This window comes from Daktulosphaira vitifoliae, unplaced genomic scaffold (genome assembly GCF_025091365.1).
Source record: "Daktulosphaira vitifoliae isolate Bord-2020 unplaced genomic scaffold, ASM2509136v1 Scaffold_1, whole genome shotgun sequence".
In the NCBI taxonomy this organism is placed as follows: Eukaryota; Metazoa; Arthropoda; class Insecta; order Hemiptera; family Phylloxeridae; genus Daktulosphaira; species Daktulosphaira vitifoliae.
The window spans coordinates 34,760,918-34,787,253 of NW_026099572.1; the positions used below are offsets into that span (position 1 = coordinate 34,760,918).

At 23.9% G+C, this 26,336-nt stretch overlaps 2 protein-coding genes across 2 annotated transcripts in view; one reads left to right on the forward strand and one right to left on the reverse strand.

Moving 5' to 3' along the window:
* LOC126910486 (uncharacterized) overlaps positions 1-26,336 on the reverse strand; it is a 37,155-nt gene that overhangs the window by 1,987 nt on the left and 8,832 nt on the right. The gene's annotated exons all lie outside the window — the stretch shown is intronic.
* Positions 10,316-14,322, forward strand: LOC126894374 (uncharacterized). The gene is made up of 3 exons (XM_050665338.1): positions 10,316-11,206; positions 11,624-11,821; positions 14,001-14,322. The coding sequence occupies exons 1-3, from the start codon at positions 10,441-10,443 to the stop codon at positions 14,207-14,209; spliced, it is 1,173 nt and encodes a 390-aa protein (XP_050521295.1). The 5' UTR covers positions 10,316-10,440; the 3' UTR covers positions 14,210-14,322.

A 26,336-nucleotide genomic window follows, 5' to 3' on the forward strand; every position in this document is an offset into this window, starting at 1 on the left:
TATTGCTTTGATTTGTACAAAATTACATTTTTAAATAATGCAGTTCAAAATTAAACATTACGAAAACATGATTAAATTATTTAAAAATGTATTGCTACTATATGCGTGCTACTGGATATTACAATAGAAATGCATTATATTGTTTGTTTATAATTAAGGCCATATATTTGGTTTTATATAACTATAAAAATACTTTTTATATAATTGAATCTCATTTATCGACGTTAATCACCATTATTATTATAATTAAATATATTAGTAATTTTAAATTTTAGCGTAATTAGTTATATTTATTGTACAAATGATTTTAGATCTGATATAACTGAATAATGAAGTTTAATTTAATTTAATTTATTTTATTTTATTTTAAATAAGTCTGCAAATATTTTTAGACAGTTGATTTTTTTTGTCTATATAAACCGTATTCTTGAATTTATTCTATTTTTTGTTTCTCTATAAAATACTTTAACAGGGTTAATTAAAATTATTAAATATTTTTTTTTAAAGAGGCAAATTACTTTAATTAAAAAATATTAAATAAAACGATTTAATAATTATAAAAATTTACATATTATCTAATATGTAGTAATATATAATGCTTGCCATTGTGACATTATAAATAATGAAAAGATTTAATACTTAAACTGTTTATTGATATTTCATTTATTTTTAATGTGGACTCAAAAAAATATTTTTAACTATGATTTTTTCAAACAAATAATACTATTTTATTATTTGTAATGCTTTCCTAAAACGTAAATTATATGAATAATGATTTGAAATCTAAATTTAATTTACTAAACGAATTTAATGTAACTTCATAAATAAATACATGCGCGTTTGCGTCAATGCATAAATTGTGTTATTTATTATTTTCACGCATTTAGAAAAGACAAGGGCAAGTTGTCATCATTAAATCTCTTAAAGAAAATATTCATCATGAAATTTTGTTAGATATACTTCNTCTCTTAAAGAAAATATTCATCATGAAATTTTGTTAGATATACTTCTTGATATATATGACCAATTGGTAAAATTCTCAATATTGAAAACTGACTATTAATTAAATTAAAAATGTCAATTTATAATATTTTTTTAACGGAAATGATAAAATTCTATTAGTTTACTATAGGTATTGCTAATAAAATACTAAATATGTATTATCTAATTAAAAGTAGGTCATCTATTACTAAACTTAAGAAAACATTGAGTATATTATAAAAATTTATCATTGTTATCATAAAAAATTCTAATTCAATTATTCTCAATAAATGTTAAAAACATTATTATTATTTTTTTAATTGAAATAGGTCATTATCCTTTAAATTGCGCTTCATTTTCTCTGATTAAAATATAAATTTATATATTTATAAATGACGAACTGATATAATTCATATAATATACAAATATTTTTATATATAAAATGTTAAAATTCATAAAATTACTGTTTTAAAATACATATTTAAAATTTTATACTTTTTTATGATTTAAGAATTTTTATTGTAATAGTTTACTACCAAAATATTTCAAAAATTTAAATTAGATTGGTATAAATTTAAAACAGTTATGTCAAATTAAACTGTTCAAAATATATAAATAAGTAAAATAGTATTATATTTATAAAATTACTATGATAAAAATATATTAAATAAAATGATTTAATAATTATAAAAAATAACATATTATTTAATTAATATGCTAGCCATTGTGACATTATAAATAAGGAAAAAAGTTAATACTTAAATTGCTTTTTAATATTTAATGTATTTTTAATATGGAATCGTTCTAAAAAATATTTTTGACAAAGGTTTTTTAAAACAATTAAAATTATTACTTGTAAAGCTTTCCTAAAATATAAATTATATGAATAATAGTTTGAAATCTAAATTTACTATACTAAACGAATTTAATTTAAATTCTTGAGTAAATACATGTGCGTTTGCGTCAATGCATAAATTGTGTTATTTATTATTTACACGTCTTTAAAGAAGTGTAGGGTAAGTTGAAAACCTGAAGCTGTTTTTAAACATTTTTCTGGAAATTAATATTAAAAAAAAATATTTAAATTTTTAATTAATTATGACAATTAGAAATGTGACATTATTTATCCTAATTAGATATCTCATCCTGTATTAATAATAAGTACACTTTTAGAATGATATTGAATTACATTACAATAATTTTTCACTCATTTATTTTTAAAAGGTACAATTATTATAATAAATAAAATTAACAACAGTTATATACTTTCAATGTTAATAATATTAAATTGTGGTTGGGAAANAATGTTAATAATAAGTAAATTGTGGTTGGGAATAATCCCCTTTAACTCCCTATTGGCTACACCATTAAAATTATTCATAAAAAGTTACATGATTCTCTAATTTAGAAACTTAATTGAAAACTTACTTAGTAACCTGTTTAGGAAATTTGTATGGATATTTTTTTTAATATTATCAATAATAAAGTTTTGAAAATTATTTAAATGAAATCATATGTTTATTTTTAATAGTAGTTATAACATTACCGCAGGAACGATATATTATTGTTTTTATGGCTTTGTAAATTTAGTAGAATTAAAATTATATTCAAAAATACATAAATATATAAAATTTTATGTTTTTTCAATAGTTAAAGAAATAGATTATAATATATATAAATATATAAATTAAGATAGTACGCAAGTTGAAATTTTTATTCGATGATATGACAAATTTAAGAACTATTTTATAATAACTATTTGGTTAAACAATTTTTTATTTTAACAAATATTACCACTTGTTGTTATATTTAAAACATAATTTCCTAAAATTTTGTGAACAAACCTGAATGATTCATGCGATCGATTTCTTCCCTTTTTGTATTATTCTCCATTCCAATATAATTTAAATTTTCAATATACCAAATAAAAATGACATCCAAAATTTCTTTATTTAAATATATTATTTTATTATATTAATAAAATTATTATTTAAATTTTATAATCTTATATTATGTAATTATATTTTAAATAAAACAAGTAATACATATATTTATTTTTAAAGGATACATGTTATTTTTTTAAAGTCATTTTTAAAACTCTTTCTTTTTCCTTAATACGATTATTGATGGGCAAATTACATTCCCCTAAAAATTTAATTATAATTTTATATTACTTATATCCTTGAATAGTGAAATAGCTACTCCTGTAAACTATTCTACTAGGAAAGAAACTAATTTTAAAAATAAAAAAAAAATAAAATATGTGTAAAATTGAAAAAACAGTAAATAAATCTATTAATGTTATTTCTTTAATTAATATTACTTTGATTCATTAAAAACTCTCTTTGTTCCTTTACTAGGACATTCATTGATACTAAATGCTTGCTATTAGATATTACTCTAGCAATGAATTATATTGCTAGTCATATGTCGGTCGCACTTTTCCTCTCGTCGATTGGCTAAAAAATTATTTTAGAAAAAAAAAGGAGATGAGAAACCTTATTTTAAACTTAATCATGAGAGCTGTGCCCCTTAATAAATACCAAATACTTAGTATTATAGAACTGTAAAAATAGTTATCAGCGTGATTTTATCATAATTATTTTAATCTGTTTTAGTTTTCTTTTTATGGAATGAATAAGTATTTTACAGTTTTACTTTTTCCCTTTTGATGATTTTAAATTTTAAAAGTCAAAACACGTACATAAATTATATGACAATTTAATATATATTTTTAAACTGAATAAATAACTTGATAGCTAATATACAAAATTGTTATTTTAAAAATCCGATTAGCAAAGCTAAAACATACTCTTTTTTATATTTTATGCATGATTAATACCTATATTAGTATTTTAAAGTTAAATATTGCTTATAAGAGTTTTGCGATAAAATATTAATCGATTTTTGTCGTTACATTAGTTATTCATGTACCATATTAAATTAAATTGAGGTAAAAAAATATTTTAAAGCACGTTTTAGATATTAGGTATTACAATAGAGCAGATACTAATTTTAAAAGGTATAGTTCAATTTTAGTGAAATTATTTGTATTGAAATGTACAAATTATTTAGGTCTAATACAACTGAACAATGAAGTTTAATTTTATTTTAAGTAAATCGTCAAATATACTTAGAGATCCGATTTTTTTTATTTATATCAACCTATATAAAAGTCCCTTTGAGTCGACCTTACGGATAGTATATTTAATTGTATTGATTATTATACTAATTAATATAACATTAAATTATTCTCGAAATTTTTCTATTTTTTGTTTCTCTGTAAAATACTTTGACAGATATATTTAAAATCATTGATAAAAAAATACGCTTGTGCATTTTTTTTCAAGTTAAGTAAATATAAAAGAACATAAATTACAGTTACTGTACTTATAAAATTACGTATAGAGTATTATTGAAATATGTATAGTTTTTTTTGGATGTTAAATTTTAGCCTACTAAATAATCTTATTACTATTTTTATCGTGCGGTTTTCATATTTTGTTAAAATAATAATCAATTTTAAAATTTAATATTTTAAATTTTTAGATTTAATTATTTTTAGCTTTGATTCGAAGCTAAAAACTTCTGAAAACTTCTACAACTTTTTGAAATATCAACAAATCAACATAATTTTTTTTATATTAAAACCTTAGATATTTACCTTTCATTTGGTATCATTTTTTTGAAAATCTATCACTTAACCTGCTCATTGAGGGGGATTTAAAATTAGTTATAAAATGTTTTAACACTTTGTTTAAAAAATTATCAAGACTTAAAATTTAATATTCATAATTTGTAGATTTAAACATTTTTAGCTTCGATGCGAAGCTGAGAAGGTATTGGTTTTACTAAGATGTGTTTATTATTTTTTTTTTTTGTGTCTGTTACCACATTTTCTCAGCTCTCACCGAACCAATTTCTTTCAATGATACATCAAAAGATTACAAATCGTATCTAGTCGAAGACATTATCCTCAAAAATTGAAAAAAAAGCCCTCGTTCCCCGTAAATGGGGGAAACCTTCAAAAAAATTACAAATTTTAAAATCGCTAATTTTCGAAATTTTTTCAATTTTTTTTACTTAAAATTGCTATTACTTTTTTAAAAATAACCGAATCAATATAATTTTTTTTTATATATATGCATGATATCACTACCTTTCATTTGGTATATTTTTTTTTTATGTGACCCTTTATTTGCCCACAGGGGGTGATTTAAAATGACAACTTTTTCACAAAAAATTAATTTTTTCAACTTGATTTTTGAAAAAGTTCCGGAAGGTCTGACACTTTTATATATATCTTTAATTAAAGCTAATGTTATATACTTTATCATGAAAAAAAAAAAAATTCGGACTTTATTTTATCTTCACGGTGAAAATAGCTACCAAATGCTATTTTTGTGTGAAAATTTTCGATTTTGTATTTTACATTTTTAATTCTATTATGCTATTACTATTTAAAAAATGTATGGATCAATACAATTTTTTCATGAGAAGTAGTATTTATATACATCTTTTATTCAACATACTGTTTTTTTAAATCGGACTATTTCCTTATATTTGAGAGGGGTTCAAATCTAAAAAATGCATGTAGAAAGTAGAACTTTTTCAACTTAACTTTTGAAAGTTTTCCGGAAAGTCTGACACTTTTATATATATCATTAATTAAAGTTTTTCGATTTATAATTATTATATATGAACAAATAATAATTTTAGTAATTAATTTTGGTATGAAATTGATCTTCAATATATTTTAATATTGTAATTTTTACAGAGATAATATAAAAATATTAAAGTAGTTGTATATTACTATAATGCGTATAAAAATTTAAAGTGCTTGATGAAACACTCTTTTATAAAAATTTTTGTTACTTATAATGAAGTTATAAGTTTTATACACTGGACTACAAGGAACTTTCATCAGAAACGAACATGTACTTTTCTAAATCATCTTTTCGCGATGTTTTGAAAATATGCAATTAAACTATTTCTATCACATTTAAGTTTTTACACATTTAACTATTTATTATTAAAAAATAAGTATTTCCATATAAAAATAAAATATTGTAATTTATACGGAGAAATTCTAAAAATAATTATTTATAAATAGTAATTATAAATATAGGTCTACTTATTTATAATTAAGTAGTCATATATTGCTTCACTTATACTTGTATAATAATTTAAAGGGCTTGATGCAATATTTTTCAATAAAAACTGGTTATTATATAAATGAATGCACTGGACTATAAAATACTTTAATCAGAATCAAAAATAAACTTTATTAAATCAATTTTTCGGGCCGTTTTTAAATCTGAAAGTAGACTTTTTCTATCACTTTTAATTTTTGATATTATTACTATTTATATATAAAATAATAATTACAAGAATAAAAAAAAATTTTTTCTCGTAATTACTGACTGATTTTTAATATGTTAAAAATAATCAGTCCAAAATTTCATTTTTAACCTATTTTTTTGGGTCCTTTAATGTTGATGAACAATTTTTGATAAAGTTTTGTGAAAGTTTATAGTAAAAAAAATTGAATATGTTGCCATAACTTTTTTAGCTTAATTGCAAGTTTCAAATTGACATCGTTAAACGGCTAACGTTCGTCCCTTTTGCTGCGTGATAAAATTAGCAGTTTAAGCTAATTCAAATTTCAAAATTACTTTTTTGACTTTTAAAAAGTAAAAAAAAATTAATAAGTTTAATTTCATATGACTTATGAACTTTATTCTATATCAATTAAATTATGTAATATTCATGAAAATCAGTATATTCCTATTGTGAGATTTTTTTAAATAAAATAAAATACAAAACCCAGAAATTTAACAAAAAATAGAATTTTTTAACTACAGCAGCCGTTTGTATATAGAAAAAAAGGTGTCGGGACAAGTTTTTTTTTTTTTAATTTTTTAGTACATGATAAGATTTAATTTGACATATGTTTAAAGTATGCAGTACTTCCGGAACATTTTTAAAAGTTAAATTGAAAAAGTTCTACTTTTTATACGTATGTTTCAAGTTTTCAACGCCTCCTGTATAAGGGGAAATTGTTCAATTTAAATATAAAGTATGTCAAATGAAAGATGTATTAATAATGTATTAAGAAAAAAAAAACCCAGCACAGGGGGGTCGCGGCACAGTTGTGACGTGGTCTACATGTATCAAGTATAATGATATCTGACAGTGATTAAAATCACTTTCAAAAAAAAAAACGCTTCGATGCAAATCTTTAGATAGTGTTTAATTTTAAAAAATTGATGGATTATTCCAAAAGCTTCATAAACTGCTAGTTCCTTATTAATATCCTGATTAAGATAAAGTATGTCGAATGAAAAATAGATTATTAAAAAATAGTATTTCCCATAAAAAAATTATATTGATCAATACACTTTTCAATAAGTTATAGCATTATAAAGTTAAAAATGTAAAAATTGAAATTGAGAATTTTCACACAATAATAGCATTCGGTAGCCATTTTCACCGTGAAGACAAAATAAAGTTCGAATTTTTTTTTTTACATAATAAAGTAGATTACATTAGCTTTAATTTAATATATATAGAAAAGTGTCAGACTTTCCGGAACACTTTCAAAATTTAAGTTGAAAAAGTTGTCATTATGAATACCTCCCTGTGGGCAAGGTAAAGGGTCAGATTTATAAAAAAATATACCAAATGATAGGTAAAGACATCATGCATCTACTAAAAAAAGAATTATATTGATCCATACATCTTTAAAAAAGTTATAGCATTATAAAGTTAAAAATATAAAAAAGAATTTTTTTACAAAAATCGTATTTTTTTTATTAAGTTTAATGTCTGTTTTCACCATGAAGATAAAATAAAGTCCGAAATTTTTTTTTACCATTATAAAGTATATTACATTAGCTTTAATTTAAGATATATATAAAAGTGTCAGACCTCCCGGAACACTTTCAAAAGTTAAGTTGAAAAAATTAATTTTTTGTAAAAAAGTTGTCATTTTAAATCCCCCCCTGTGGCCAGGTAAAAAGTCAGATTTATAAAATATACCAAATGATAGGTAATGACATCATGCATCTATAAAAAAAAGAATTATATTGATATGTTTATTTTTAAAAAAGTTACGGCAGTTTTTAGTAAAAAAAATTGAAAAAATTTCGAAAATTAGNGAATTATATTGATATGTTTATTTTTAAAAAAGTTACGGCAGTTTTTAGTAAAAAAAATTGAAAAAATTGCGAAAATTAGCGATTTTTAAATTTGTAATTTTTTCGGAGGTTTCCCCCATTTACGGGGAACGAGGGAATTTTTTTCAATTTTTGAGAGTAATGTCTTCGACTAGATACGATTTGTGATCTTTTGACGTATCTTTGAAAGAAATCGGTTTGGTGAGAGCTGACAAAAAGTGGTAACAACCACAAAAAAAAAAAAAAAAAAAAAAAAAAACACATCTTGGTAAAACCAATACCTTTTCTGCTTCGCATCGAAGCTAAAATGTTTGCATTTTTCAAAAAGTTATAGCAATTTAAAGTTTAAAATTTTAAATCGAAAATTTTAACATAAAAATAGCATTTTTTAAACTACAGCAGTCGTTTGCACATAAAAGAAAAGGTGTCAGGATAATTTTTTTTTTTTCATTTTATAGTATATAAAATAAACTTTAATTTGATAAATGTGTCAAGGACGCAGTATTTTCAATACATTTTCAAAAACTAAATTGAAAAAGTTAGTTTTTGTAAAAAAATTGCTATTTCAAATCCCCCCCAGTGAGCAGGTTAAGTGTTAAATTTTTTATAATAATGTCTTAAATTAGATACGATCTTTTTCGTATCGTTGAGAAAAATCGGTCTAGTGAGAACTAAGAAAAAGTAGTGACAGACACAAAATAAGGTAAATAAATAAAAAATAAACGCATCATAGTAAAATTAATACCTTTTCACCTTTGCATCAAAGCTAAAACGTATTATAGGAGCAATAATTATTTAAGCATTTAAAAAATATTTAAATCACATTACTAATTGGATGATTGACTTTATTTTAACTTACATTATTCTCATTTTCTAGATAACTAGCTTTATACTATATTTTGATTGAACTAGTCAATAACTATAATCAATTTTGTTGTTAATTACATTTTTTACAACAAAAATCTACAAATTTTATATCACTCCTTGTTTTTAAAATTTTGCATTGACTAAATTTAAATTAACATTACTATTCTGTTCACTATACTATAGGTTCTTGATTAGACTCAGATTCATTAGTTATGCATTTTTTACTATTTATTCTATCTTTTTCGTCAGAATAACATACCCAATATTGGTTGATCGCCATTTGCAAATTATGAGTAATGCGTCATTTAGTAGCCAATCATCATAGTTTTTACATGTCCTACTGTAATTTTTTTTTAGTATTGACGAATCATTAAAAGATATAAAATGTAAATTACATACATAAAAAAAAATGTAAATAGTAGTTATCAAAGTAACCCCAAGTTAATTATCATGTTAGATGTCGTTCACAGTACACGTTTCGTTTCAATTCATCTTTCATGTGTCAGTAGTTGAAATTACGTGCAAAAAGTGATAGGTTGCGTCCATATTGTGCATTTCATAAAAAGAAAGAGCGTATATTTATTTTAGAATATTCACAGGCAATATTAACGCAGGAAAATAATAATTTCACCAAAGATCTATACAATTTAAGTTTTATGAGTGCATAGTTTGAGTAGGAATAAAGAAAAATGAAATGATTGTTAATAATAAAAATATATTAGGTAAATTAAATAACGTGTAATAATAAATCAATAACGTGTTTAACTGAGTTAGTGGGCATAGTTAGATTTTTATTGATAAGAATCTATGCCAGGAGTTAAGTAGAAGGATCATATATAGCCACCACATTACTTTAGGTAGACACACAAGGTTATTCAATCTCACCTATCATTGATAACCGTCAGTACACATGAAATTATTGATATTAATGAATATGGTATTTAATCACGATAATTGGTATATTAATAAAAAAAGATCACTCCAGTTTTCTATCTTATTTTTTTCTTACAAAACTTTGTACTCATACCCCGAGAAATATTCTTATTAAATCAACAAATAGTAAAACCAACCTCGACGCAAACCCATATTTTTATTTATCTATTTTTGAATTACTATAAAGCGTTTTGTGTTAGGGAATAATATACGATGTTACATCAAGAAAACATTTTCTTGCGTATAATTTAAAAAAAAAGTATTTTAAATTACAATTGTTCAAATATTACTCAACTATATACTAAAATTTTATTCTTGATCTGGTATTTAAAACACAATTGTGATTACTACTTATAATAGTCTTGTTACAGTAATTGAACATTTTTTAGTTAGTAAATAATTTATTTCTAAACTATTTTATTTTAATTGATGAATATTTATGAAATTTAAAAATTATTGAATAATCTCTTAAGATATTAATATGTTACTCAATAAATTGAAATTAATATTTTTTTTTATTCAAACAATCAACCAATCGATTTGTGATGTCGATCTAAGTAATATCACATGTAAGGACTTGAAAGAACTTAAAAAGGACTACAAACATATTATGGGATTAAAGCTTAAGGATCATTCCTATTATAGGAGTTTGAAAATGGATAAAATGGTTTGTCCAGTACCTTGGAGTCGTCTAGTAAGTCATAAAGAAGTTCCTTATGAAAATATAGATATAATAGACAGATCTTTGTCGGATATGGTTGATCAATGCTTAAATTATGAACATTGTGCTCTGGGTTATGCAATCATTTTGAACGTTGTGGAAAGTATGGGAATTACATACATTTATCGGTTTTGCGAGTTTGCAAGAGAAATGAATAAAAAAGGTGCTACAATATCAAATCAATTAAAACAATTTAGTGGAAATCTTACTAAACTTATATCGATTTTTAATAGAGATTGGATTTCTTCCGATTCGTATGAATGTATTTTAGATGTTTACAAAAACCACAAATCTGAGGAATACAATTTTAATGAAGAAAACGAAAATTATAGAAATGATTTATTAGGCTGTATGCATTTAATGAAAGATAAAGTGCACTTTGTTAATGAACCTCGTGTCGAATCGATGAATAATATGTCTATAAATAAATTACGAATTACACAGAGATATGATAATAACATTATTTCAATGCTGATAAATTTGGATAGTTATTATCCTTTTTTGAAAAATATAACTGGAGATATATGTAAGAAAGTAGAATTTTTTTTCTATCCAATAAAATGTGTAAAAAAAATAATTAATTGTTACTTTAGGTCCTAAACTTTTATTACATAAGACAATTTTTTTATGAAAAACAAAAAAATTATTTTTATAGTTTATAAATTATTATCCTGTATTATTAATCAGTTATAAGACAATAGAATTTATGACTAATTTATTAAATGTCGAATTAAATTATACTGTAAGTATAAAATTCGATTAAAGAATATACATGTTCAAGATATACCTGTTTCGGAGGTGTCCGCTATAGTTTTTATTGAGTTTTAGAAGCTTAAAATAATGCATTAGAAAATAACTTAAAACTAAAATATATCTAAAGTTTAAAATTTTAACTGTATTAACTTTAAATTTATTTAACAATTATTTCTTTTTTTTGCTGTAGATCAAAGCTCTTGCACTTTTTGCGAGAATAAAAAATTAAGTGGTCAGGTCGATAATATTCATTTTTTTATTCCGTGTGGACATGGCTGGTGCTGTGAAACGTGTTCTGAGAAAATAAAAACGTGCCATGTATGTTATGAAACGATTACACGTACCCAAGAACTAAATATAATTACACCTGCGTCAATAATTGAAACAGGTATATAAATTCTAATTACTAGTAGTACACTGTATTAAAAATCAAAGGCAATTCAAAGAAAGTAATAAATTGTTCTGAATGAACTAGCTATAAACAACTAATGAAAAAAATAAATATGGTTAGTGTTTTAATATACCACTGAATTAAAATACTCACCAGAAATTACACGGTTGTCTATTTTATACGCCTATTAATCATAGTATACAAGTAATTTAGTTTTGAACAATGTAGATGTCCCGCCTTTGCTATGCAAAATACTTAAAAATTGGACATTTTTTCGAAAACCGTAACGTTTTTCGTTTTAATACATGATAACTCCTAGAAATCGAAACTTCGGCTAGTTATTCTTTTTTTATCTCGAATTTCATTGTGTTTGCTAAATTTTGTGTAGGATTTAAAAAAAAGACAGATTTTTTGGAAGTTCTATTTGAGCAAAATTGTTTCAGTAGAAATGATAATTGTAGTAGTACATAGACAGATTTATGTTGAGTAACATAAAAAAAATTTACAGAGTTAAACCAAAAGTTTATCATTAAATAATAAAAATTGATCACTTGTGGCTAATTAATTAAGTAAAATTAAAACTATATTNAACTAATTTATAATATCATATAAACAAATAAAATATAATTTTTCTGACAGAGGAATACATTTTCACTCATTAATTTTGTTTACTGACTATTTCTTAATAAAAAATGTATAATAAAGTTTTAGTTGAATTTTATTTACCTACCTAACTTAGTCGGAAACACGTGGTATCTCGATGTAAAATAACCAGCATTTGATTCAAATATTCTAGGATTTTTTAGGTTTCCCACCTATTCTAGCACAGCACTAACTTTTAGAGGGGACTTTTAGCATAGATATAAAAATTAAAAATAGTATTATTTTTTAATTTTTGACTAATGTAAGAACATTTATTTTATAATATATTATACTTAAGGTGATTTTTAATATGATTATAAAAGTTAAATGGGAATATTTAATTTAATTATTAATGAATATTTAATTAATATTTTATTTTATTTTTTATATCGTATCACACTAATCTAAACATTTATATTACATAATCAAGTTTTTTCACTTGTTTTCTACTCGACAATATTTTTTAATTTAGATTCCAGCTATTAATAAAACTAATGAACTCTGGAGATTTTATTATCACCAAAAGTTATAAAAAAATTAAAATCTAGTTTTTTTTGTTTAATGTCAGAAAATAAAAATTGTTAAGATCGATATAATATTAGTTAAATTTATAAGATATTGACGAGTAAAATCAATTTGTCGAAATTCATTTATATCATTAGCTTCAAAAAATTAACTAATATATTCATTTATTCTGGAGATAAAATAAAGTGTTTCTAATGAAATTTTTGTCATAAGTTGGAAGTTTTTCGGGTTTTTTCGTCAGCCTAATTGAAGACTGTCTTTCCAAAATTTCGAATTTTACTTTTCTGTCTTTTCCAGAACATCTTGCTCGACAAAATAAAAGCAAAATTTCATCATTATTTTAGTGACATTAAACTTTTGGATATAAGCCACAGATTTACAAATTGTTATCGATTAAAATGTTATATACATGATTTATATTATTTATATATTAGCCGAGTAAATGAGGAATACTTTATATATTAATTAAATTCATTTTGCATTAATGAGTACAGTTTTTTTTCCTACAGTACTTAATATGCTTAAATAAAAAATAAAGTAGTTGCTCACTACTGTTAAGTTTTGTGCTAGAAACCAAATAATTTCCATTATTTGCAATTAGCTTATGTGTATTTAATGCCAAGATGTGTTTTTGATCAACGAGAAGCACGTTGTATAAGCTGTTTCAAACAAATAAAAGATGTGCAACCTTCAAAAAAATACATAAAGATACCATGTGGTNAAATAACAGCAAAATTTCATCATTATTTTAGTGACATTAAACTTTTGGATATAAGCCACAGATTTACAAATTGTTATCAATTAAAATGTTATATACATGATTTATATTATTTATATATTAGCCGAGTAAATGAGGAATACTTTATATATTAATTAAATTAATTCTGCATTAATGAGTACAGTTTTTTTTCCTACAGTACTTAATATGCTTAAATAAAAAATAAAGTAGTTGCTCACTACTGTTAAGTTTTGTGCTAGAAACCAAATAATTTCCATTATTTGCAATTAGCTTATAGGTATTTAATGCCAAGATGTGTTTTTGATCAACGAGAAGCACGTTGTATAAGCTGTTTCAAACAAATAAAAGATGTGCAACCTTCAAAAAAATACATAAAGATACCATGTGGTCATGGTTGGTACTGCAATAATTGCATTTCACAAAACGGATGTTTAGCATGTAACGAGACGATTATTGATGTAATGTGTGTAAATTTGTAAATAAATGTAAACATAATATATATGATTTATATAAGTATATTTGAAATCTGTTAAAGTTTTATTTTTTTTTAGTAATATTATTTTGATTCAATTATAACTATTTTTGTTCTTTATATGTGTTTCCTTATTTGAACAACATTAATTTTTTAAATATTGATATTTAAAATAAATCATTATGAAAACTTCATCAAATTATAAAAATAATCATTGTTGCTGCCACTGGATATTACACTGACAATGTATTATGTTGACTGTTCATAATGTTACAGCTTCAATAATTTAATATTTTACATTAACAAGATAGACTTAAACACAAATGGAACCATGACCTTGAAATTGATATTACGAAATAAGGACAACAATAAAATCATAAATTGAATACAGCTCGAACTAAAACTAGTCGAGGTGTTACCAGTGGGTCGGGTTTGGTTGAACGAGAATAGTCTATAATCCATCCTCGTTTTATGCGAATTTTATTACATGTCTTTTTAATATCTTTATTTGTTGAGCGAGAGATTAGTTTGGTTATTGGAGTCTATATTCCTTTCTCCGACGACAGACTAACTACCCACCTCTCTGTATCAGTGGTAAAGAAAAACCTCGCCTTTGTGGAGGTCTCTATGGGCCTCTTATACGCCTGGAAAAGCAACAAAAATATATATATATTTATAGCTATAAATTGGTCTACAATATATATATATATTTAATTTTTGTCAAATAAAAATAAAACATAATATAATAACTTTGTATTTTTTATTGTATAAAATAAATTAAATTACAGTAAAAAAAATTGTTCAAATAGTCATTGTTTTACTCTTCTTACTACCCATTAAACTTACTACATTTTTATAAGCAAACATATTTCTTCTGTTAATTTTGGCAGCATCAGATTTCGATATATAGTACTATTTCTATCCGGGCTAGGTACCGAAATAATTTTTTGGGTTACGGTTAATAATAAAAATTTAATTTTTGCATGAATGCTTTATGATATATTAGCATTTAAAGATTTAAAAATGGTGAGGTGTTGGATAGAATTTAAAGACGCTCTATTATTACTATGACTAAGAATTCTACGCTGCGCACTCTGCTCGCCGCCAATAACTAATAATTATGACAACTCAAAGAAGTATTAGTACAGTACTGGTTATCGGCCTGTTAAATTTTATTTAAACTATTCCCCATTTAAAAGTAAAAGAATAGTAATAGGTTCCAACTTAATTTTCGAAATTTATCCTTAAAATCTACCCTTAACAAAAAGACTCGTTTATAAATTTTATACTAGTTATTTAACAATGAATGTAAATAAACTAGTATATATTATATATTAATTAGGTTATATACCTTATAATAGAACAAATAATGATAATATATGAAATATAATTAAACCATTTTTTTCATCATTAAAAACTATATAGGATTGTGCCATATATTTATTTTAAAATGTATTTAATTTTAGAATTAGAGATAATTTCTATAAAAAATATTGTGATAATATCAAAATATTAAACTTTTCGCATTTTTCACTTTTAACAGCAATTTTTTTCAGTATCTAGTTATGCTAGTAACATAAAACTTATATTTTTTAAATTCTTATAAAATGTATTTCAGGGCATCAAGTTGAGGCATTCCACTATAAGCCAAGGATCGCCTTTGCATAAGGGCCACACTGGCTCATCGGCTACAATAACGTGCAACAACTTAGGTCACGTCAAACGTTAGTACGCAAATGGCTCTATACTTGATCGGTGCCCAGAAACTAATGAAATTTTGTATAAAATAGTTATATATAAAACAAACAGGAAATAATAAACAATATGTAATGGTAGCACATAAGATATAGAGTAATAAAAAATGTGTAAGATATTATGTAAGAAATGATAAAACATCATAAAATGAAGATCATTAATTAAATAAATAACATGTAATAAATTACGATTAATAAAAAATAATGATATCGTCAGTGATCATTTCTTGCCTTTGACAATACCATCAAACTTAATATAAAAAGCTCAAAATAATGAGAACTGCGGCTCAAATGTCACTCTGATAGTGGTTAAAAAGTTCTCAATCGATTAGTCGCACTTAGATACGGTCTGTTATTCCAAGATGTTCTCAGTACATTCAATTACGATCAGTCAATTCACATTTTGTTAACCTTAAATTTATCGAGATACGCGCAAAATGTGATCCGCCGCGTCCATATTATAGTTTCATAAGGAAAAGGAACGTCTATTTATTTCAGAATATTTATTAGAAATATCAAGGTAGAAATATAACAATTAAAAAAAATATATAATGTAAAGAATTAAATTTTATCTGTACATAGATTAAGTAGGCACAAAGAAAAATAGAAATGATCATCAATAATAAAAAATATACCNCATAGATTAAGTAGGCACAAAGAAAAATATAAATGATCATCAATAATAAAAAATATACCAAATAAATTTAATAAATCAATAATGTTTGTACGAAGTAGCAGGAAGAGTTCTATTATTGATACGTGTTTATTTTAGGACTTAAGTAGAGGGATCATAAAAAGCCATCATACTCTGGGTAGAGACACGAGTTGACTCTAACCATCTATATGGTTTTTAAAAAGAAGACATGATTATTAGGGTGTCCCTTATTTTGAAAATTTGAAAATCATTGATTATATATCACAAGACAGGTTCAAAATGAAATGACAGTAATTTGAATCACTGTCAGCTTCGTGTTGAATCCGACATTGTTCTGGAAATCAATATTATAAAAATATTCCAATTTTTATATAATTATGACTTTTAAAAATGTGAAATTATTAATCCAAGTTTAAAACAAGTTTTCTCAGACTGCCTAATTAATAAATACATTTTTAGTATACCATTAAATAATATAAACATTTTTTTTTTGACGGAATTCATTTTAAAAGGCAAAATTATTATAAATAAAATATAATAAATAAAAGGATTTAATAGCTATAACAATTTACATATTAACTAATTAATTAATATGTTTGCTAATATTACATTATAAATAATGAAAAAAATTAATACTTAAACTTCTTTTCTATATTTAATGTATTTTTAATATGGAATCGTTCTAAAAAATATTTTTGACAAAGGTTATTTAAAACAATTAAAATTATTACTTGTAAAGCTTTCCTAAAATATAAATTATATGAATAATAGTTTGAAATCTAAATTTACTATACTAATCGAATTTACTGTAAATTCTTAAATAAATACATGTGAGTTTGCGTCAATGCATAAATTGTGTTATTTATTATTTGCACATATTCNAATTCTTAAATAAATACATGTGAGTTTGCGTCAATGCATAAATTGTGTTATTTATTATTTGCACATATTCAGAGGAGACAAGGGCAAGTTGTCATCCTTAAGCTATAATTAAATCTCTTAAAGAAAATATTCGCCATAAAATTTTGTTAGAAAACTTGATATATTTAAAATAATTGATAAAATGTTCATTATTTAAAACTGATTATTAATTCATTTAAAAAAGTCAATTTCTAATACCTTTTTAACGGGAATATTAGAATTATATTGTTTAATTCAAGTAATGCTAAAAAATAACTAAATATGTATAACCTAATTAAAAGGGAGTCATCTCCTGCTAAACTTAATTGTCAACTCGCCGCACTTTCTATGTTTAAATTATAAATTTATCTACTAATCAATGTCGTACCGATATAATTCATATAATACACAAACAGTTTTTTATATGTCAAAATATAGTTTATAATAAATATTTCAAAATACGTAATCAAAAAATTTATTTTTTAATTAATTACAAATTTTATTAGATTTTAAATTAGATTGGTATCAAATCAGTTAAGACAAAATAAACTGTTTAAATTAGATACATAAGTAAAATAGTATATTATTTTAAATATAATGATCATTTACTTTTTCCCATGAATCATCCATTAAAAAATATTTGTATTTTTGAATATATAAATGATAAATGAATTATATTATAAATTACAATTGTTCATATATTATTAAAGTACACAATAAAAGTTTATTTTTGATCATGTATTTAAAATACTCTTGTAAGAGTTATTCCTTTAATTCAAATTTTTTTAGTTAGTATATAGTTTATTTCAAAACTGTTTAATTTTAATTGATAAAATATTGTGAAATTTAAAGATTGTTAAATATTCTTTTAAAATAATAATATGTTACTCAATAAATGGAAGTTAATACTTTTTTTTATTCAAACAATCAACCAATCGATTTGTGTTGATCTAAATAATATCACATTTGAGGACGTAGACACTCTTCAAAATGTTAATACATGTTAATATGACAAATTTAATGACTATTTCATTTAACAATTTTTTCTTATAACAAATATTGCCTTCTTAGTTTTATGCTCAAAATATATATAAAACTATATATCACTGATATAAATATAACATTTTATGAATTTGAATTGTTGAATAGCTGTACTTTTCCTAATATTATCTTGGAAGTATTAACATCTTTTGTAAGAAAAGAGTTTAAAAAAGGCTATTTAAGGTGGCCGGTTATAAAAATATTTTGTTAACATACCTTAAGGTATGAAGTCGATTTCTTCCCATTTTATATAATTTTCCATTCCAATATATTTTAAATATTCAGTAGAGCAGTTCAAAATTACATCCAAAAAAAAATTATTTCTATTCTCTATATAATCTGATGTGATAAAATTACATTTTTATGTGAAAAATAAATAAATAATGTAATACATATTTATATTTTAAAATAACGTCTTATTAGTTTTTTAAATATAATAGTTATTATAGTTAAAAACTTATTTTTAAAACTCTTTTAGTTTTCTTAATACGATGATTGATGTGCAAAAAATATTCCCTTTAAAATTTAATCATAAACTCCTTTAAACTATTTTACTAGGAAAGGAACTAATTTTCAATATTTGTATTTAGAATATGAGCCGTTGCAGGCAAGATGTATCTTAGATGAACGTGAAGTGCGTTGTGTAAGGTGCCGCTATCAAGTAGTAGATGATGATGATGATCAGTCAAAGAGTTACATAATGATACCATGCGGTCATGGTTGGTATTGTGAAAATTGCATTGATCAAGAAATATGTTCAATATGTAAGCACGAAAAAACAGATAAATTGTGTGTAAAATTTGAAAAAAAATGAATAAATGTATTAATGTTATTTCTTTAATTAATATTGCTTTGATAAATTTTTTTTTATTATTTTTTTATTTATGAAATTTACAATCTGCAAAATAAAAATTTTACAATAAGTAAATAGTTTAGAAAAACTATATATATACAATACTTAATATGAGTAGCCTGTGAGGTCGCTTCCATTGAAGTCGCATGCTATTGAAAATTAATATTTAATTTAATTGCATTATATTAACAATAATAATAACACTATATAATGGTATAGTAGTTTGTACAATAATTAGGAGTTTAAATCCGTAAAAATAACAAGATTATATCATTTATAATGATAATAGGTCTCTGCACCATTCTCTCTTGAGACGCCTTACTGGATTGCCAGGCAAGGCGTTTGCGCTCAGCATTTGAATTAGTCTGTTGGAGTTGCATTCAAGTCTCATCCAGAATCTCTTATAATAGAATTTTGCCATTTCTATAATTGTGTTGAGATGGAGTTCCAAGTGTAGAGCCATGTTTGTGACATACCAGGGCACCCCGGTTATGATTCTTAAGCAGATGTTTTGGAAACTTTGGAATGTTCTCTGGTCCCCAAATTATTATGTCATAAGACCATAGTGGCTGGAGTAATGTTTTGTACAATATAATTTTATTTGACAAAGAAATATTTGATTGAAGCAAAGGTCCTTGTAAATGAAGTATCGAGTTCAGTTTCTTGCTTTTAGCTTTTAAATGAGGACCTCAAGTTAACCATCGCTCAAAAATTAACCCTAGGTATTTAACCTCAGTTGAATGAGGAATAATAATGTTATTAATAGTAACTGATGGGCAGTCATAAGTTTTAAAAGTGAATGTAATGAAAGAAGACTTCGACTCATTTATTTTGACTCGTCAGGCCTTGAACCAGAGCGAAGCATATCTAGATATATTTGTAACTGTTGACTGGCAACTTTATGTTCTAATGAAGAAGATATTAAGGCTGTGTCATCAGCATAGGTACCAAGTACTGTTGTATCCGATAAAGTTAGATCAGATGTTTATACTGTGCACAAGAATGGTGCAATATCGCTTCCTTGAGGCACACCAGAATATATTGAGTATAGTGGGGAGTGTTGGAGATTATTGCGGACTTTGAAATAACGGTTTAGCAGGTATGATTTGAGTATGAGGTAATAAAGAGCTGAGAAAATGTTTTTTAATTTGAATAGAAGTCCTTCATGCCAAACAGAGTCAAAAGATTAGGTCACATCAAGAAATACTCCAGCAAAGTATTGCTTCGTTTTTAGTGCTGTTGATATTATATCAGCCACACGGTGTACTTGATGAATAGTTAAATGTTTTGCTCTAAAGCCAAATTTAAATTCAGGAATGTTGTAATTTTTTTAGTGATAAATAAAATACGTTTTAATATAATTTATTTTTAATTTTATAGTATGATAAAAAAATATTACAAGCAACATTGTTCTAAAAAAATTTTTTTCCGATTAAAAATTCGTCCGTTACAGCCTCTTAAAGTCAAGCGATTTTAGACCAAGTTCCTATTATTATTTTACTGTATTAAATACAGAAATTATTATTTTTATTTGTAACTCTTACATACTATAGATTTTGCTATTATTAATACACCGAAAACCCGATTTAAATCTGTTATTGTCATCACTATTTAGTGAGTCATAATTTTTTATATCTAATTTACCTATCATAACTTCATCAATAAAATTTGTTTTATACAACAGCAAATAAATATAATAAGGGTTCCCATTAAAAAAAATTATTAATAAGGATTTTTATCCCAAAAGGGACAAAAAAATTAAATGATTTCACTACATATTAATGTAAACAATTTTTAACTTGATATTTTTCTCTTAAAAAAAATTTTTAATTCTAAGAGAAAATGAGTGTTTTACCAGATTTCGATCACCTGTATGATTTACATTTTTATATTTTCCCTTTACAAGATTTTAACTTTTAAAAGTCATAACACATACATAAATTTTATGAAAATTTAATATTTTTAAACAGAATAAATAAAATTACAATTTAATAGCTATAATACAAAATTGTTATTTTAAAAAAACGATAAACAGAACTAATACATATTTTTTTTTAATATTTTACGCATGATTAAAACCTATATTAGACCTTTTAATGTTTAATATTACTTGTAAAATATTCGCAATGAAATAGATGAATATATTTATTCATCTATTCGAAATGAATAGATTTATATCATATGTTATATACATTTGTCAAACAATGAATAAATCTATTTATGTTATTTCTTTAATTAATATTACTTTGATTCATTTAAAACTCTTTTGTTCCTTAAATATATAATAAGTTCCCTATTTGTTCAAAATTACATTATTAAATAATGCTATTCAATATTAATCATTATGAAAACATGATTAAATTACTATGATGAAATATTAATAGATTTATATATATTTAGATATTAATGTACCAAATTAAATTAAATTAAATGATTATTATTTAAAAGAGTATATTTCAATTTTAGTGTAATTATTTGTATTGAAATGTACAAATGATTTTAGGTCTAATAACACTGAGTAATAAAGTTTAATTTTAATTTAAATAAGTCGGAAAATATTTTTAGAGATTCAATTTTTTTTGTTTGTATAAACCTATATATTTANAATTTTTTTTGTTTGTATAAACCTATCTATTTATATAAGGCTTCGCCTATCTAGGGCCCTTTGAAACGACCTTACGGGTAGTATAATCAGTTTTAATTATTCTCGAATTTATTCTATTTTTCGTTTTTCTGAAAAATACTTAGACAGATTTAATAAAAATTATTGATAAAAAAATACACTCATGCTATTTTTGTTTCAAATTATGTAAATATAAAAAAGAATACATTTCAGTTGTTGCTGTACTTAAAAAAATACGCGTAGTGTATTATTAAAGGATGTATAATTTCTTTTTTGAGTNAAATACGCGTAGTGTATTATTAAAGGATGTATAATTTCTTTTGAGGACTTAAATTTGAAATACTTAATAATCTTTTTATTACTTTTATATAGCTGTTTTCACATTTTGTTTAAATAATAATCAAGACTTAAAATTTAATATTCCTAATTTGTAGATTTAATAATTTTTTATANCTAATTTGTAAATTCAATAATTTTTTATATTAATTCTGCTCAATAACTTTTAAATAAGTAACCTGGTAATATTTTTACATTAAAACGAATTAATCTTAATAAAAACCAAATATTTGGTTTTATAGAACTGTTGAGGGGTAAGCGGGGATAATATTAAATTAATTAAAATTATTCGTACGCACAGAGTTTTTTAGTTGTTATAATTTTTTATTAATAATACAAAATATATCAATAATAAAATGTGATTGTAATTAATATAAATATATATCGTGTAACGCACCGACCAGCGAGGTGTATTGCGATGTACAAGTCTAAGATAAAAAATACAATAGGCGATAAGCGCCATTTATTCTAGCGGCCGTTCTGTATAACATAGGCCGCAACATGAACTATAAAAATACTTTTTATACAGCTTAATTAAATAAATAAAAATATTAATAATAAAAAAAAATTTTAAACATATTTTCATGAATTTTTTTTTAGCAGAATATTACTATCACACTGGTATATAAATCAAAATTTGTTATATTTATCATATTTCTGGGCATATTAATTATTAAATTTTTAAAAATAACTTCATAGTATATTCAATTACAAATAATGATAAAATAATTTATTGATGATAATTTATATTAAACATTTTTTGAAATTTGAATTTTAAGTTTAAAATTTGTTAAAAGTAAATTTCATACTGGTTATTAAATACCAGTATTACATTGTGGGGTAAAATTATATGATAGAGTTTTGTAAGGATCAAAGTAATTGAATCTTCTATGTAATTTCATAAAAGTTCAAAAATATGAGCTTTTTTAATTTTCACAAGAAATATTTAACTTACAAAAAAAAGTTTCGTACAAAAGTTGTTTAAAAGACAATTTTTTGACATAGAAAGTATCTTATATTTTTTCATTTAAACAAATTTTTTCGAGTTACATTACATTTAATATGAGTACTAAAATTTAATTTCCAATTTTTTTCGTTTTACGGTTACTTTTTATCATGTTATACTTACATTAGACACATTTTTATAAATGCATATGTGTGTATGTGTGAGTTTATTTATTTATAGTATCTTTAAAGTGTAGTGCATAATAAGATTCAACCGATAGAGTAGGTAATTGATTTGACGCTATATTGTTTAAACCCAACTAAACGCTAAATTGTACATTCCCAAACAACAATTATATTATGTCGATTGCCACCGGAATTTCTGGTAATGATAAAGATAGTTGTCATAAAACGTATTGGCCTTTAGTCAGGTACTGGCGCTAGTAAAAATTGTGCCTGCCAAAAAACAGGCTTAAATGTTCTATTATATGTGACCATTGCAAAAGTCAATGGCGTACAAATTCAATAGAAATAAAGATTGAAGATTAAGAAAATTGTACTCTTGTTGAAGATATATTCTATCAAAATTTAGAATGGGATAATGAATAAGAAAATGGAAAAAAATTTTGTTTGATACATTTGTCAAATAACTTTATAGTGGAGAAATCCTCCATCGATTACATACTTTGCACTAGTAATGCATATAACTTGAATTTAGGATATAAATAAGAAAATAGGAGATCATGTAGCCTTTGTGATAATCCATTAAAGTTTTAAAATTAAACCCTATCTACAGATTTGCATCAAGGCGTAGTTTTTTGTTAATGATTTTAATAACAGTCACATATCATCTATACTGTGCTTGCGACCTCTAAGCACAGCGGGTATTCGCCCCAAGTAAGCGACTGGTTTTAAACAGTTAGACTTAACTTGCAAAACGCTGGGAATAAAATGCACTGCATCACCACATTGCACTAATATTATGTACACGCCTGTCATGTTGAGGGACCTAAATAAAAAAAATAGGGCACCTACAAAAAAAATTTAGTAAAAAAAATAAAACAAATTCTCCACACATGCTATGGCACTGCGCACTAAAATTATACTCTGGCTCAAAACATGATAAACAAAAATTATTAAGGGCTAACAAAACAGGAGGCAGGTTTAGCTGACGCCAATAAACGAAAAAATTACATTATACTTATAGTAGTGGACATTCACGAAAATATATATATAAAAAATCACGATGTTGCAGCGCTCACAACAACAACAAAAAACTCACGCTAAGAACGAAAACTAACAAAACCAGTTAAAAGTATGGTTAATTTTTGACCTAACTTCCGTCGTTTGACACGGCGGTCCGATGGCGACAACACGGCTAGCTTTTAGAGTAGGGTAAACAAATTTTAATACCCAGTGCCGGAAATTATTAAGAAAAAGTAAATAATAAAGTTACAAACAATGAGAACAATAGAAACCCGTTTCCTGACTTATTGAACACTCTGTATATAAATGTGTCAGTCTTTCCGGAACATCATAGTAAAATTAATGTCTTTTTAGCTTCGCATCGAAGCTAAAATCAGCTTTNCTTTCCGGAACATCATAGTAAAATTAATGTCTTTTTAGCTTCGCATCGAAGCCAAAATCAGCTTTCTCTATATAAATTTAATTAAAAAATTCAACCTACGTACTCTCCTAATTTGATTTATACAAATCAAATTGATATGTATATGAAATTTAATTTATTAGTAATCTGTTACTTTAGCTATTATAAACACAAACACATTTATTTTAATTTTATATATGTAATATTATAAGTATATGATATTTTATAGACAGTAAATGAAAAAAATACTTTTTATATATCATTTATTAATTCTATAAAAAAAATGATTTTTAGCTTCGATGCGAAGCTGAGAAGGTATTGGTTTTATTATGACATGTTTTTTTTGTGTCTGTTGCCACTTTTTCTTAGCTCTCACTGAACCGATTTCTTTCAACGATACGTCAAAAGATCACAAATTGTATCTAGTCGAAGACATTACCCTTCAAAATTGAAAAAATTTCCCTCGTTCCCTATAAATGAGGGAAACCTCCAAAAAAATTACAAATTTAAAAATCGCTAATTTTCAAAATTTTTTAAATTTTTTTTACTAAAAACTGCCGTAACTTTTTCAAAAATGAACATATCAATATAATTTTTTTTTATAAATACTTGATGTCTTTACCTATCATTTGATATATTTTTTTTGTAAATTTGACTTTTTGTCTTCCCACAGGGGGGGATTTAAAATGACAACTTTTTCACAAAAAATTAACTTTTTCAACTTAACTTTTGAAAATGTTCCGGAAGGTCTGACACTTTTATATATATCTTAAATTAAAGCTAATGTAATGTACTTTAATTTGAAAAAAAAAATTTGACCTCTGGACTTGTCTTCATGGTGAAAACGGCTACCGAATGCTATTTTTGAGTGAAAATTTTCGATTTTATAATTTACATTTTTTACTTTAAAGTGCTATAACTTTTTAAAAAATGTATAAATCAATACAATTTTTTCATGAGAAGTAGTATCTATATACATCTTTCATTGGATATACTTGTTTTTTTAATCAGGCTATTTTCCTATATATGGGGGGGGCTTCAATTATAATAAATGCATATAGAAAGTAGAACTTTTTCAACTTAACTTTTGAAAGTGTTCTAGAAGGTCTGACACTTTTATATATATTAAATTAAAGCTAATGTAATATACTTTAATTTGAAAAAAAAAATTGACCTTTGGACTTGTCTTCGTGGTGAAAGTTGACATCAAAGTTAATAAAAAATTACGAGTTTTGTAAAATAATTTTTTTTTATATTTTTAACTTAATAATGCTTTAACTTTTTCAAAAATGGACATATCAATATAATTTTTTTTTATATAGATGGTTGATGTCTTTACTTATCATTTGGTATATTTTTTTTGTAAATCTGACACTTAACCTGCCCACAGGGGGGGATTTAAAATGACAACTTTTTCACAA

Bases quoted from the DNA above. Each gene is read 5' to 3' on its own strand.
- LOC126894374 (XM_050665338.1), top strand. From the start codon at position 10,441: ATGTTACTCAATAAATTGAAATTAATATTTTTTTTTATTCAAACAATC. The intron at 11,207-11,623 runs GTAAGAAAGTAG...TTTTTGCTGTAG, and splicing joins AAATATAACTGGAGATATAT to ATCAAAGCTCTTGCACTTTT. The intron at 11,822-14,000 runs GTATATAAATTC...ATTTGCAATTAG, and splicing joins TGCGTCAATAATTGAAACAG to CTTATAGGTATTTAATGCCA.